Source organism: Pistacia vera, unplaced genomic scaffold (genome assembly GCF_008641045.1).
Source record: "Pistacia vera cultivar Batoury unplaced genomic scaffold, PisVer_v2 Contig461, whole genome shotgun sequence".
NCBI classification, from domain to species: Eukaryota; Viridiplantae; Streptophyta; class Magnoliopsida; order Sapindales; family Anacardiaceae; genus Pistacia; species Pistacia vera.
This window is the reverse complement of record NW_022196292.1, coordinates 821,862-836,773: the sequence shown is the minus strand read 5'-3', so window position 1 is coordinate 836,773 and position 14,912 is coordinate 821,862. Positions and strand designations below refer to the sequence as shown.

Below are 14,912 nucleotides of genomic sequence, written 5' to 3'. Positions count from 1 at the left end.
TTGTTTACTTGGCCATCTTAACAACCTTCTATCCCTGCATTTTTCTCCATGATAATTGAATTTATGAACACAAAGATTCGAGCTACCAACTCAAACAATCTAATCAATAAAGTCGACTGTGTAAGATATCAAGATTGATAATCCTTAGATCATATGATTAAGGGTTGGTTATGAATAAAGGCCTTATATTATGATTCAAAGATTGATCCTTTGATTAAAAAAACAAAAAAAAAAAAAAAAGCATTGAACTTTGGTCTAAATATTTTTTTTTAAATTAAAAAAAAAAAGAAAAACAAATTTGATATTTGCCATTTCATTGACTCTTTAAATCCCACTAGACGAAAATAAAACCCAAAACATATTCCCGAAACACGCTGAAATACAGTTAGAAAACTTGGCTGTAAATTCAAAAGCAAACATACATAGTCATACACAAACAATTAGACAGATAGTTGCAGACTTAACCTTCAAGTGTCAATTCATTTCAACTGCAAAATGCATGATTTTCCATCTGGGATTTGTTTAAAAACAAGAAAGACAGTCACATTTCAACTGATTTCATATAAAAAATGAATCTTTTCTCATTAAGATTTCGAATGCCAGCCCATGAACATAACCAAATTCCAACCAATCCTTTTGTTAATTTTTTTTCTAATCTGAGTGGAAATAATAATTCTAGTGCATTTTTAATAGATAAAATCTCTTCTTGCTTTGAAAATTGTAAGGATACTCTTTCCCTGAAAAAGCTCCATGCTTGTGTTTTCACTTGGGGTCTCAGAAGGAACACTTTTTTGGGTTCTCAGCTTGTAATTAGTTATGCCCATTTTGGGTTTTTAAATGAATCGAGATGGGTGTTTGATAGAATTGTTAATACTAATCTCAGTTTTTGGAATTCAGTTCTTGTTGGCTACTTTAGAACTGGTTATTTCAATGAAGTTCTTGGGAGGTACAAAAATTGGAGGGAATCTAAAATTGGTTTGGATGGTTTTTCTGTTACTTTTAGTTTAAAGAGTTGTGTTGAATTGGGTTGTTTAAGATTTGGAAGAGTAGTTCATGGGGACAGTGTCAAGTTTGGGTTAAGTATGGATCGTTTTGTGGGTTCTTCTCTTATTGGTTTGTACTCAAAGTATGGTGATTTAGGGGATGCGAGTAAAGTGTTTGATGAAATAACTGAAAAGGATGTTGTTGTTTATACATCGATGATTACTGGGTTTGCACAATGTGGTGATGATCGTGTTTATGATGCTTTTGATATTGCAAGCGATATGCAGAAAGAACAGCTTGATCCTAATAGAGTTACTCTAGTGAGCTTACTTCAGGCGGCAGCACAGTTAGGCATGTTGAAAGAGGGACGTTCGGTTCATGGTTATGCTATAAGGAGAAAAATTGGTCTGTCTGATGAAGTATTTGAAACGACTCTCATGGATATGTATATCAAGTGTGGGAAACTTAAAACAGTGGCATGTTTATTTGGGAAAATGAATATGAGATGCATTGGTTGTTGGAATGCTGTGATAGCTGGTCATCTTCAAATGGGACAGCCCTGGGAAGCTTTGAGCTTTTTTTGTCTTATGATGCAAGAACATGTTGTGCCCGATCAAATTTCTCTGGCCAATGGGATTTTGTGTTGTGCTGATTTGATTTTTTTCCGGGAAGGAAAGAGTATTCATGGTTACATCACACGGAATGGATTCCAACTAGATCAAGTTGCTACCACTGCCCTTGTTGATTTGTATTCTAAGTGCAACAATTTAGTTCAAGCAAGAAATTTGTTTGAAGGAATGGAGAGAAGAGATGTAATATCGTACAATGTCATGATGTCTAGTTATCTCCAAAATGAACTTGCTTCTAAAGCCCTGGAGCTTTTCATTGAAATGGTGCGAACAGGTACTCAACCAAATTTAGGTGCCATATTACCTGTACTTTCTGCATTGTCTGACCTGAAAGACACGAGACGAGGAAAGTGTGTCCATGGATATGTATTCATACATGGATTTCATGGAAGTAATGAAATTGCAAATCAAATTATTAACATGTATACAAAATGTGGTTGTTTAACTAATGCAAGACGAGTCTTCAGCAGGATCAGATATAGAGACTTGGTATCATGGACTTCAATGATGAAGGGTTATCTGAATCATGGGCAGGCTAATGAAGCTCTAATCTTATTCCGAATTATGAAGGAAGAAAAAGTAGATCATGATTCAGTTGCTTTGATGAGTTTGCTTCAAGCATTGTCTCAACTTGGATATCTAAGTCTGGCAAAGGAAGTTCACTGTCACTTATATCGATCTTTTGTCGATGGACAAACACCAATCATCAATTGTCTGATTACTACTTACGCCAAATGTGGAAAGTTAGATATGGCAAGGAATCTGTTTGAGCACATGAACAAGCAGTGTCTGACATCGTGGAACACGATGATAGCTGCTCATGGAATGCATGGGAACTGTCTTGAGGCTCTCGAATTATTTGGTAAAATGAAAAGTGTAAAGCTTGAGCCTGATGAGGTTTCCTTTACATCAATACTCAGTGCTTGCAGCCACTCAGGTTTGGTAGAAGAAGGTATGCAAATTTACAAGTCCATGACAGAAGAATACTCCATCATTCCATGTGCAGAGCATTATGGTTGTATTGTAGATTTGTTAAGCCGAGCAGGAAGGCTTGAAGAAGCATTTAACATGATTAAATGTATGCCATCAACAAAAAGTGCTTCTGCGCTAGCTGCGCTGGTCGCTGCTTGTAGAGTGTATGGAAATAGGGAAATGGGGGAGGTCATCGGAAGGCGCATCCTGGAATTAGAACCTGAGAATTCAAGTGCTTATTCTTTGGTGTCAAATCTGTTTGCAGAAGGGGGAAAATGGGATGAAGTTGCCAAAATAAAAGCCATGGTGAAGGAGAAACGGCTTAAATTGACTTCAGGATATAGTTTGATAGAGCTAGACAAGTAGGTACATCTTGTATGGGCTCAATTAATTGCCGGAAAATGTTACACTCATAACCTCTTTTCACAATCTTTCTCTCACAATCCCGACGTAGTGGTTCGTTATTGGTTAGCTTGCAAATGGACAGACGGGACCCATACAAGCTGGTGGAACCCATTTTGAGAGCTGACCAATGATGAGTTGTCACGTTGGGGTTGTGAGAAGAAGTTGTGGGTATAACATTACTCTTAATAGCCTATTTGGTTGTGATTATTTTAAAGGAATAAGTACTTTTGAATAAGCCATACCAAATGAATTACTTTTGAATGATCGAATGGTTAGACAAGAACATCGGCGACTGAAGGGTTTACCTAGTCGTAAATATTCACAAAAATAATTTATCATTTATTTGACGGCTTTTTTATTTCTCTTTCGATCTTGTTTTTTATTTAAACTCCAATCTTGTAAATAAAACTTTATATTCATTCTTTTGGACAATTCTGTAGTACTCGTACTGGTGTGTTTGTTTTATTATTTTAAGTAGTATTTTTGAAATATTATTGGTAAGTAGAGTTGAGTGATTATTATAGGGTAGAATTTAAAAATTAACAAAAAAAAATCCCTAGGTTCCCTAATTTAACTAAACACCTTCAATATATAAAATTTTTGTAAAATGACAAAAACACTCCCACTCACCCATAGTGGGCAGATTCAGGCCCACCATCGGAATCTAGCCAGAATCTGGCGTTACGGCGCACGACTGGCCGGATCTGGCCAGTTGTTAGCCAATCTGACATTTTTTGACTAGACCTACCACGGATCTAGCCGGAAAAGGCCAGATCTATAGCCAGATCTGGCCTTCGGTGACGACCAAAGATATGGTCGTTGTTGATGGTCAATGATGGCCATCTCTTGGCCGTCGTTGACGGCCAGATCGGTGCATTGCAGGCCATTTTCGGCCGATAATGTGTCGTTGTGACAGATTTCAACCACCACCGATGGTGGTTGCCGGAATCTGGTAACTATAGGTGAGTAGGGGTGTTTTGTCAATTTATAAATTTTTTTATTGAGGGTGTTTTTGTCAATTAACAAACTTAAGGGGTTAAAAATGTTTTTTAATTTAGAATATGATTTTGAAAATAGGAAACGAAAGCGCATTTGTATTTTGAATAAGGACAGGATATTGGTGAAATAACAAAACAAACACAGCCGTAACTTGGAATATTGGTAGATCTAATGTTCCAAAAAAGTTTCAAAATTTTGGTAAGGATAAGGATTCCAGTTTCAAACTTAGATTGACGGTGTGAGATAGAAAATTTTTGACTATATAAAGGCAATAAAAAGTTGTACCTGCTTAGTAACATTTTTTTTTTTTTTTTTTTTAATCAATAAAATCTGGACTAGTTTATGTACACCTCAATTAATCTCTTGAGGTCCTAATGTTGAAAATCTCCTCAGAGGTCACCCCTATTAACAACTCAGATGAATTGAACTCTGAACCTCTTGAGTAATACACCCAAGAGTCCTAATTGACCGCTAGATCATCTAATGATACCCACTCAGCAACATTACTGGGGTAATAAGTATTACCAATACCAATACCGTGCACCCTTCTACTACCATTAAGAAGATCCCAAGTTTGGTTACTGCACCAGCAACGTTACCTACCCCATTCTTTTAACATGAGGAATATCTGGACTAGTTTATGTACACCTCAATTAATCTCTTGGAGTCCTAATATTGAAAATCTCTTCAGTGACATCCCTATTAACAACTCAGATGAATTGAACTCTAGACCTCTCGAGTAATACACCGAAGAGTCCTAATTGACCGCTAGATCATCTAATGATACCCACTCAGTAACATTACTAGGGTAATAAGTATTACCAATACCAATACTAATACCGTGCACTAGGAATGGGCGCGGGCCGGGGCGAGGCCGGAGACAGTGAATTCCCCGATCCCGGCTCGAAGCCCATTCAGGGAATCCCTAAAAAAAGCCCGTTTGGGGGTTTTTTGTATTTTTGTTTCCTTAATTTTATACTTTTATAAATTTTAAATAAATAACTACCATACATATTATAATAAATTCTAAATAAATAGCTATCACAATTCACAATATAACAAAGGTAATTAGGTAATAGAATTGAAATAATGATTCAATGAGGGACAAAAAAAAAAATATTATAGTGATTTAGAGATTCATTATAATCAATCAAAACAATAAATATATTAACGTAAGATTATAGATAATAGTATATTATGTATAAATTATAATGTACAACATATATATGTTATATACATTATACTTATATAGTATATATCATATATAATATACAATGTATAATGTATAATATATAATGTCAAATGTATATCATATATAATGTATAATGTTAAATGTATANTGACTTCAGGATATAGTTTGATAGAGCTAGACAAGTAGGTACATCTTGTATGGGCTCAATTAATAGCCGGAAAATGCTACACCTATATCTTCTTTTCACAAACTTTCTCTCACATTTCCAACATAGCAGTTCGTTATTGGTTAGCTTGTAAATGAACATACGGGACCCATACAAGCTGACGGGATCCATTTTGCGAGCTGACTAATGACGAGTTATCATATCGGGGTTATGAGAAAAAATTGTGGGTATAACATTACTCTTAATAACCTATTTGGTTGTGATTATTTTAAAGGAATAAGTACTTTTGAGTAGGCCGTATCAAATAAATTACTCTTGAATGGCCAAGTGATTAGATAAGAACTCTTGGATATATTACTCAAGAGGTCGACGACTGAAGGGTTTACCTAGTCGTAAATATTCGTAAAATTAATTTTTCATTCTTTTGACGTCTTTTTTATTTCTCTTTCGGTCCTGATTCTGATTTAAACTTCAATCTTGTAAATAAAACTTTATCTTCATTCTTTTGGACAATTCTATCGTACTCTTAATATCCCGGGAAACAATATTCTTGGAATATTGGTAGATCCAATGTTCCAAAAAAATTTCAAAAAATTTGTAAGGTTAGGTAAGGATTCCAGTTTCAAACTTAGCTTCACAGAGTGAGATTAGAAAATTTTGGATTATAAAAGGGGAAAAAAAAAAGTTATACCTGTTTAGTAACTTTTTTTTTTTTTTTTACTGATCGAGAGTATCCAAATTAATTTATGTATACTTCAATTAATCTTTCGGGATCCTAATGTTAACAGTCGGATAAATCCCCTAATAGTCACCCCTATTAACAACCTAGATGAATTGAACTTAAGACTTTTTGAGTAATACACCTAAAATCCTAATTTACGGCCAAGCCACCCAATGATACCCGCTCAGTAACATTACCGGGGTAATAAGTATTACCAATACCGATACCGTGCACCCCTCTACCACCATTAAGAAGATCCCAAGTTTGCTTACCTACCCCATTCTTTTAACATGATTCTCAACAAATTGGCACACACCTCTAGGCAAACCAGAAACTTTAACTAAACTAAACCACCTCACTTAAAACTCTTGAACTTCAATAATTAACACTTTTCCAACCCCAGACAAAGCCACCGAAATGGAAGAAACCCAGAATTCTCAATTCGACATAATAATCCTAGGAGCCTCCGGGTTCACCGGAAAATATGTAGTCAAAGAGGCCTTAAAGTTTCTAAATTCTCCTTCTTCTCCGCTCAAGACTCTAGCTTTAGCCGGCCGCAATCGCACCAAGCTGACCGAAACCCTCCAATGGGCCGCCCACCCCAGCCTGCCGCCGCCTTCCATTGCTATCATCACCGCCGACACCACCGACCTGCCGTCCCTCCACCGCCTCTGTGGTCAAGCTAAGGTCATTCTCAACTGTGTCGGCCCCTTTCGCCTCTTGGGGGAGCCTGTGGTTGCTGCTTGCGCCAACTCAGGGTTCGAAATTGCTACTTTGTGTTACAGATATTAGCAAAATTTTGATATTTTAATATTTCGTGAATGTGTTTTTATGTGATCAAACTTTTTGTCTGTTTTTGCACTTTTTAAGCGTGTGAATGGTTTGTTCAAGTTTTTGGCCATTTGGGACTGTTTTATATTGTTTATTAGTGGAGTTTAGAGGTGAAAATAAGTTGCGATATGATTGTATGGATTTCAGTTTACTTTAAGATGTTTTGTCAGGGGATATTTTTAATTTCTTTTTCTTTTTTAAATTAATTTTGTAGGTGTGATTACTTGGATATATGTGGGGAGCCTGAGTTCATGGAGAGAATGGAGGCGAAGTACCATGAAAAGGCGGTGGAGACTGGTTCTTTGGTGATTTCTGCATGTGGGTTTGATTCAGTTCCTGCTGAGTTGGGACTTATGTTCAATTCCAGGCAATGGATTTGTCAAGCTGTGCCGAACCAAGTCGAGGCCTATTTGAGCTTGGAGTCTGAGAAAAGAATTGTTGGAAATTTTGGAACTTATGAGTCAGCTGTTTTGGGTGTGGCCAATGCAAAAAAGTTGCTGGAGCTTAGGCGGTCAAGACCAAAAAGAGCAAGGCCTGTGGTAAGAACTTTTATTGTTACATTTGTTTATAGAATTTAATATAGAATGTGTTGGTGGGTGTTATTTCTCTATATGGTTTGTCTGAAGAATGTATGGATGCAGAATAACTCATGTTTCCGAAGTATAGGTATCCATTTTGGCCTTTATTGGTTTTAGTTTTGTTCTGTCTAATCTTACTCAGTCTTATACCCCAGTCTTATGTATTCCACCTATAATATTTCAAATACAACTGAACCAATTATAGTTTTAAAACACCTGTTATGTCAAATTTCCATTTCGTCTTATGAATATTGATATGATTTTTCCAACTAAGTCTTTGCTTTGATGTGGAAACGTGGTTACACAATTATATTGATATGATTTTTCCAACTAAGTCTTTGCTTTGATGTGGAAATGTGGTTACACAATTATATCTGTAATGTGTATGTAACTGTTTTAATTAACTCTTATCATATCTTGCTCTTGCTACCTGGATAATTAGCTGGACATTGACGCTAAATTTACCTATATTGGTTGCAGATTCCTGGTCCACCTCCAAAAGGACCAACCCTAGAACATCAGAAGAAGATTGGTCTTTGGGCTGTGAAGCTACCTTCGGCAGATTCTGTTGTTGTCCGAAGAACTCTTTCAATTTTGGCAGAGAACCCTCATGGTCTTCCTGGGGTTAATGAGAGTCCTGAACAGATTGAAAACAGGGAGGCATTTTGGTCAACAGTTAAGCCGGCTTATTTTGGAGTAAAGATAGGAACTAAATCTTTGTTTGGCATCTTTCGTATCATCACAGTTGGGATGTTGATGGGGCTCTTCAGTGGATTTTCTTTAGGGAAGTGGCTTCTTTTAAAATTTCCTTCAGTTTTCAGCCTTGGATGGTTCAAGAAGAAGGGTCCATCTGAAGACGAGGTGAAAAGTGCTTCATTTAAGATGTGGTTTGTTGGACATGGTTTCAGTGACAGCAGTCTTGCTTCACAGGGGAACATAAAACCTGACATGGAAATCATAACTAGAGTAATGGGACCTGAGATTGGCTATTTGACCACTCCGATAATATTAGTACAGTGCGCTCTTATTCTTTTGAGCCAACGTGATAATCTACCCAAGGGAGGAGTCTTACCCCCTGGAATTGTCTTTGGCCCAACAGATCTTCAACAACGGCTGCAGGAGAATGGAATATCTTTTGATGTTGTTTCAAAGAGTGCACTAAAAGCTTAACTGGTATAATTTTCTTTTTCAGAGAACAAAGAACTTAGAATTTTTATCATAGAACTCCAGCGAATAATTGACGAGTTTGTAAATTTCCTGCTATTGACTCTTTCTGGCATGCTAAGAGCGGTTATAGCTTTGATGAGATTATAGAGTGATATGCTTATGTCAAGCAATCGCATCTTTGCATCTTGTTCTGATTTCATGTTAAAATTTCATATTTTGAAGTTCATCTATGAATGTAGAATGTAGAACGTATAGTTCCTTTTGTGTTTATATTGTTCATCCTACTTATAAATTGTTGTAGTAAGCTGTTTTCTGCACCAACGACATTAACTTTGATTTCATCTCTTCCATACAAAATGCGAAGTTAATAAAAGATACATTAGAACATCATCAACTTCGTTCTTTCTTCAACATCTTAATGAGCTCAGTCAGCCCCTTCTTAGAACCTCTACCAAGTTCTATTCCATTCCTAGCTTCTTCTCTAATGCGCATTGCTTGTGATCTCAGTAACTTATTCCCCATCACCTCCTTAATTTTTTCTGCAATCTGCTCCCTCATCACTATCTCCCCACCTCCCCAGCTCCAACTCTTCTCCCATGTCCCCAGTCCAATCCTCTCCACCAGATCTGCATTAATTTTCTGGTCTCCATGTTGCGGCCATGCTAAAACATGAACACCATGCCACATAGCTTCAGTCACTGAATTCCAGCCACAGTGAGACAAAAATCCACCTACTGCTGGGTGTTTCAAGATGCTCTCTTGGTTCACCCAATGCTTCACCACCATTCCCTTTTCTTTAACACGCTCCATAAGTTCATCTCCGATTACATTGACCAACTCTTTACCATCTTCTCGATCAACTTTCTTATCTTTAACCACCCACACAAAACCACAACCACTTCCCACCAATCCATTTCCCAGCTCTCTGAGCTGTTCCCTTGTGATAGCAGTCCTACTACCAAAGCTAACATACACCACAGACCCTGCTGGTTGATCATCAAGCCATGCTAGTGGTTGGTGGTCTTCAAAATAGAGCGGCGGAAGAAGCCCGATGGCGGTGACTAATGGTAACCCCTCTATGACTTTGCCACCATTTAGTGCTAGCAATGAACTTTGCTCAATACTCTCTAATGTGTTGACAAGAATTCCATCTGATTTTGTCATGCTTTTACCATTCTCTATAATGTAAGTCTTCAGGAGATTATTTGTATCTTGTAGAAGTGATGGGGGAATCCATGATCTGGGTATTGGTTCTAAAGTTGGAATCTTGATATAATCCATCTCATATGAGTTTGCATTAGCCTTTGAACCAGCTAGTGTGTGGAAAGACACAAAAAGTGTTAGCATTTTAGCAGATGATGTGAAGAAAATGAAGTTGGGAATTTTAAGAGCTTCAGTGATTGGAACCACTGCAGCTGTCAAACTCATGTCTGTTACAAGAGCAGAGAGAGGTGGAGATACTGAACAGAGAAGAGAAGAGAGAAGTCGTGAAGACTGTCGAATGACTTCAATATGGTGGTAAAAAGGGTCATCTTCCGAACTTGCAGAAAAATTGTCAAGTGGAAGAAGATGAAGTTTTTCTTGACAAATTTGAGGGAAGGCAGAGAAAAAGTGAGACAAAATCTGAGACTCAGCTAGTGAGACAGTTGGCTCTGGAGTGATGAAGGTGACCTTGACATTACACGAAGCGAGTAAATGAGCGAGGCGAAGGAAAGGTGTGAGATGTCCCATTCCAGAGCTTGGAAGGAGAGCAATGTGTGAGGAAGAAGGCATGATGAGTTCATTGGTATCTGCCATTTTTAGAGTTGTAAAATGGTTTGGCTACAGACTATAGTGCTGATCACTTCAAAAGAATATATATATATGTGTGTGTCTGTGTGTGTGTTTGGTGAAGAGTTTGAGTCAAATTTGTTGAAGAAAGATGGTTTTATGATCGGCATACACTGAATTTGCGAGTGTGGAATAGAAAACTAGCAATTGGTCAGCATCTTTTGCTTGAAGGCCAAGAAAGATTAAACATAAAACAATAGGTTGTTTTCAAGTACACGTTAGGACTAATTATATATTTTATTTGTCATTTTTATATAAAAATAAGTAAATATTTTGTCATCTAATTATCTTAAGAATATGTATTTTATTATTTTCAAGTGTAATAAGAAGTTTGAATATGGGTTAATCTTAATGGCAGTTTATCTAGACATTGGGTTTGTAGGGTGTTTAATAGACTCCGAAGATTAATTGATATGTGTACAAGTTGATCAGACAGTTTGTAGGGTATTTAATAGACTTCGAAGATTAATTGATATGTGTACAAGTTGACCGGACATCCAGATTATCAAATAATAATAATTGTTAAGTTTATGTTTTGTTTAAGATATTTATTCAAGAGTAATGCTACGATCATCAAAATAGTGTACTGAGTTTATACACTGAATAACACGATAAAATCCATATTATTGATTAATTTTAACTTAATATTAATTTACCGTTAGGATTTTACATTTTATAAACACAAAGAGGGAAGGAAAGAAGCAAACGACGTCTTATAGCGTTTAGGAAACGCCGTCGTTTAAATTGTCATCTTCCACAAGGAGAAAGAGAAGAAAAACCCCAAACCAAAACCCTATCCACTCTCATTTGGCGCCAAACCACAAAAATGAGCTCCTGCAAAACCCTAATCCGTACATCTCTCTCCTCCCTCGATTCGAAATTCCACTCATTTTCCCCGAATCTCTTCTTTCCTTCCCTCTCTCTTCGCCAACCAAAACAAGGTACCCAAATAGACACATTTAAGTTTTCTATTTTAATTTCTAATACTTCATTAAACACCTTAAAATTTTAATATTTTTCCCCAATTATTGATTTTACTTATAATTTGATAGGACCCAGTTTCCCGTATGTCCGTGCGAGAAAATACGGCACCGTTCAAGCTGCGATTTCTGTAGAAACCTCTGATGGTAATACTACTAATAGCTTCTTAGTGAACGAACAACACAATGACGAAGAGACCGACACGACATCAGCTAATGACACCGTGGAGAAGTTACTTACGAATAAAGATGACGTGACCCAGTTGATGAAAATGGAGCGGCGGCCGATGGGCGCCTTGAGCGGAGGAGGCGGGGAGAATAGGCGGTGGTTCCCGTACTTGGATAGGTATAAGTGTGGAGAGGTGTCATTGAATAGTAGTGAGGTTGTGGAGGCGGTGGGGCCGTACTTGATGGCGGAGAGGAAGGACAGGTTTGTGAATGTGGTGAAGAATAGGAGTTATTCGGTGTGTTTGGTGGTGGAGGGGCTCAGTGATTTCGGGAATGTTTCAGCTGCGTTTCGGTCGGCTGATGCCCTCGGGGTGCAGTCTGTTCATGTCGTATCGTGTGACAGCTCGAAAAGGTGCAAGGAAGTTTGAGGTGAAATGGTGTTTCTTTGAAGAATTTTGATTGCTATTGTTTGAGCTATTCATTGTTGTGATTTTTAGTTCCTGCTAAGCTAATTGATAATGTCTTAAAATGTAATTGCAGTTCGCGTCATAATTGGGGGGAATTTAGTGTACCCATAAGAGGGATAGGGGTAAGGGTGAAAAAATTATACTTTGTGATGACTTTAGTATGCGTTTTGGTTAGCTGATGCTCTGGGGATGCAGTCTGTTCAAGTTGTATTGTGTGACAACTGAACCGAAAAACCGGTTAACCGAAAAAACGGTTCAGTTACGGTTCAAAAAATTCAAAAAACTGGATTTTCGGTTCGGTTACCGGTTCGGAAAAAAATCAAAACCGGTTTTTTGAACTGGTTTATATATATATATATATTAATTTTTAATATGTATGAATGTTTAATTTTTATTTGGATATGTATTGTTTATGTTTGCAATTTAATTTAGGAAAAAATTAAAAATAAAATAAGTTTTATCCAATAAAAAAGGGGAAAACTTGTTCACCGAAAAACCGGTTTTCCTCCCAAACCGGCTCGGTTTCGGTTCGAGAATTTTTCTAAACCGAAAAACCGGTTTGGTTCAGAAAAGCGGTTAACCGGTTCGATTAACCACTTTTGAACACCCCTACTGAGTAGATATCGCAAATGTTTGGTTTATGAATAAATTTAAATGGTTACAATTTCTAGATGCTTTTCTTGCTTGTTCATTGTCGTAACAATTTGGTTCCGCTGAGGTGATTGATAACATCTTCAAATCTAATCTCACTGATATTATAATTGGGAGAAATTTAGTTTGACTATAAGGTGGGTGGGGATAAGGTTGATTTTATTTTTCTTTATTTTATTTTTTCTGATTTAGTATGTGTTTGTAATTGTTTTGACATTGGTTTTGGGTTTAGTGAAGCTTTTGTTATCTATGTTTAATCTTGTTTACGTGTGTTAGATATTTTGTATAATCTGGTTTGTTTGGGAAGAGAGTTTCGGGTGATTACTGATTGATTTGGTTGTTTTGGTTATGTTATTCGATATTGATTGTTATTTTTATAGAGTGTGGGCTATTCAAGTACTTATTAATTTGCTTAGGATTGAAAAAGAATATGATTTCCTCCCTGTTTAATTTCTAGTTTCGGTCTGAATTATGCTTTTGTATAGCGTGACATACTTATATTTAATTATTAATGAAGGATTTAATAGCTATATTTTATGTATGTAATAAGAACTAGACTGTTTATTATGTGCATAGTGTTTTACCCTGATTTTGAGGTTAATATAATTTTTAGGAGGACAAGTTTGATATTTATTACCATGAATGACATCTTCTCTACCAGTTTTGATGTTTGATAATGGGCTATTCATGGAGATTATATAATTATAATTGTAGTTTACTATTGGGTGGTTTAGTTTTTTGCTTCTTAGCCAAAACTAATTTTTTGCTTTTCAAAAATCACTGTGTTTGCAGATATAGAGAAAATCGGCATGTCAGCATGGGCGCAGAGAAATGGTTGGACATTGAACTTTGGGACACTCCCCAAGAGTGCTTTGAAGTTTTAAAATCACGAGGTTATCGAATTGCCACAACGCATGTGGGCATGGATGCGGTATTCATCAAGCTTGCAACCTTTCTCTTAATAACAATAACACCTAGTATTGAGTATTTTGTGTCCACAAGTTGTTGATCTGGACATATGCACTACTCACTTTTTGCTGCTATGCTCAGGTTTCCATTTATGACATGGATTGGTCGTGCCCGACTGCAATAGTAGTGGGGAACGAAAGTAGGTAATGACATTTGTATAGCTTTTACCTTAACTCTTAAAATTTAAAGCTTCTTGTCTCAGCTAGTTTTTCTGTTAGTATTCATTTACTTTTTCATATTTTCAGAAGAAAATATGAAATATGAAATGTTAATCTTTCAATCTGCTTGAGTTCTTGGGAGCTACAGTGATTTTTACGATTTTAAAGAAATTTAATACTGTAGTAAATGATGGTGAACTCTTATTTGCAGGGGAATAAGTGATGAGGCGCTGGAACTGTCAGATTTGCACTGCAGTATTCCAATGAAAGGCATGGTGGATTCTTTTAACGTCTCGGTTGCTGCAGGCATCCTCATGCATCATGCTCTTTGCAACCGTGCTTTTCGCTTGGTAATGATTTTTGCACTTCCATTCTCTAGCTATGAGAGAAATTAGACCGAAATTTCCCCGGGAAACATTCATGAATTAGCTATGATTGGGTATCTTCACATCAGCGTCACATATACTCTAGCGTTGTTGTTTACAGATTTGTTTTGGTTATGTTATTTATCCATTAGGTCTTGTGACTATTTATATTCAAATGACAAACAAAAAGCTAGAGAACTTCCCTGTAAACAAGTTCATACTAGACAGTAGGAAATTTATGTTCATCCACTGAGATGATGTATGACGGTAAAGCTTTTAGACCTTACAAATTACGTCGTTGCTCGTCAGAAGCTTTTCTCATTATACTATTTGTTTTTGTTTACAGGGTTGTCATGGTGATCTGACGTCGGAAGAAAAACAAATCCTATTAGCAGAGTTCTTACTGCGTCACAGCAAGAGTGCGATAAGCATAGCCCAGGATTATGCCAAGCGAAAGGCGAGTATGCCCCTGTGATGAAGTGTAACCTTAGGGAATATTCACAAATTGTGACCCAAAATCCCTCTGGAAAATGACTGCAAAGAAGTCATACACCATGAAGCCAAAGAAGAAGCCCAGATGGGATGTTGTGCTAAAAGAAGAAACAAATTGCCTTTGCCTACAATGAATTATATTCTTAAGCCTGAGTTTTCCATTTTCAGAAACATTGTAGAACTTATAT

General features: G+C 36.8%; 4 protein-coding genes across 4 annotated transcripts; 3 read left to right on the top strand and 1 right to left on the bottom strand.

Moving 5' to 3' along the window:
• Positions 1-451: 451 nt before the first annotated feature.
• Positions 452-2,994, top strand: LOC116145326 (putative pentatricopeptide repeat-containing protein At3g01580). The gene has a single exon (XM_031430769.1). It carries the CDS (start codon positions 570-572, stop codon positions 2,949-2,951), a length of 2,382 nt encoding a protein of 793 aa, XP_031286629.1. The 5' UTR covers positions 452-569; the 3' UTR covers positions 2,952-2,994.
• Positions 2,995-6,350: 3,356 nt separating this feature from the next.
• On the top strand, positions 6,351-8,912 carry LOC116145334 (probable mitochondrial saccharopine dehydrogenase-like oxidoreductase At5g39410). The gene is made up of 3 exons (XM_031430781.1): positions 6,351-6,826; positions 7,114-7,438; positions 7,958-8,912. Exons 1-3 carry the CDS (start codon positions 6,486-6,488, stop codon positions 8,645-8,647), a joined length of 1,356 nt encoding a protein of 451 aa, XP_031286641.1. The 5' UTR covers positions 6,351-6,485; the 3' UTR covers positions 8,648-8,912.
• Positions 8,913-9,016: 104 nt separating this feature from the next.
• LOC116145333 (UDP-glycosyltransferase 13-like) lies at positions 9,017-10,491 on the bottom strand. Its single transcript, XM_031430779.1, has one exon. The coding sequence runs from the start codon at positions 10,439-10,441 to the stop codon at positions 9,035-9,037; it is 1,407 nt and encodes a 468-aa protein (XP_031286639.1). The 5' UTR covers positions 10,442-10,491; the 3' UTR covers positions 9,017-9,034.
• Positions 10,492-11,222: 731 nt separating this feature from the next.
• On the top strand, positions 11,223-14,829 carry LOC116145386 (tRNA (guanosine(18)-2'-O)-methyltransferase). The gene is made up of 6 exons (XM_031430852.1): positions 11,223-11,415; positions 11,527-12,034; positions 13,533-13,671; positions 13,791-13,852; positions 14,079-14,217; positions 14,579-14,829. The coding sequence occupies exons 1-6, from the start codon at positions 11,301-11,303 to the stop codon at positions 14,705-14,707; spliced, it is 1,092 nt and encodes a 363-aa protein (XP_031286712.1). The 5' UTR covers positions 11,223-11,300; the 3' UTR covers positions 14,708-14,829.
• Positions 14,830-14,912: the final 83 nt, after the last annotated feature.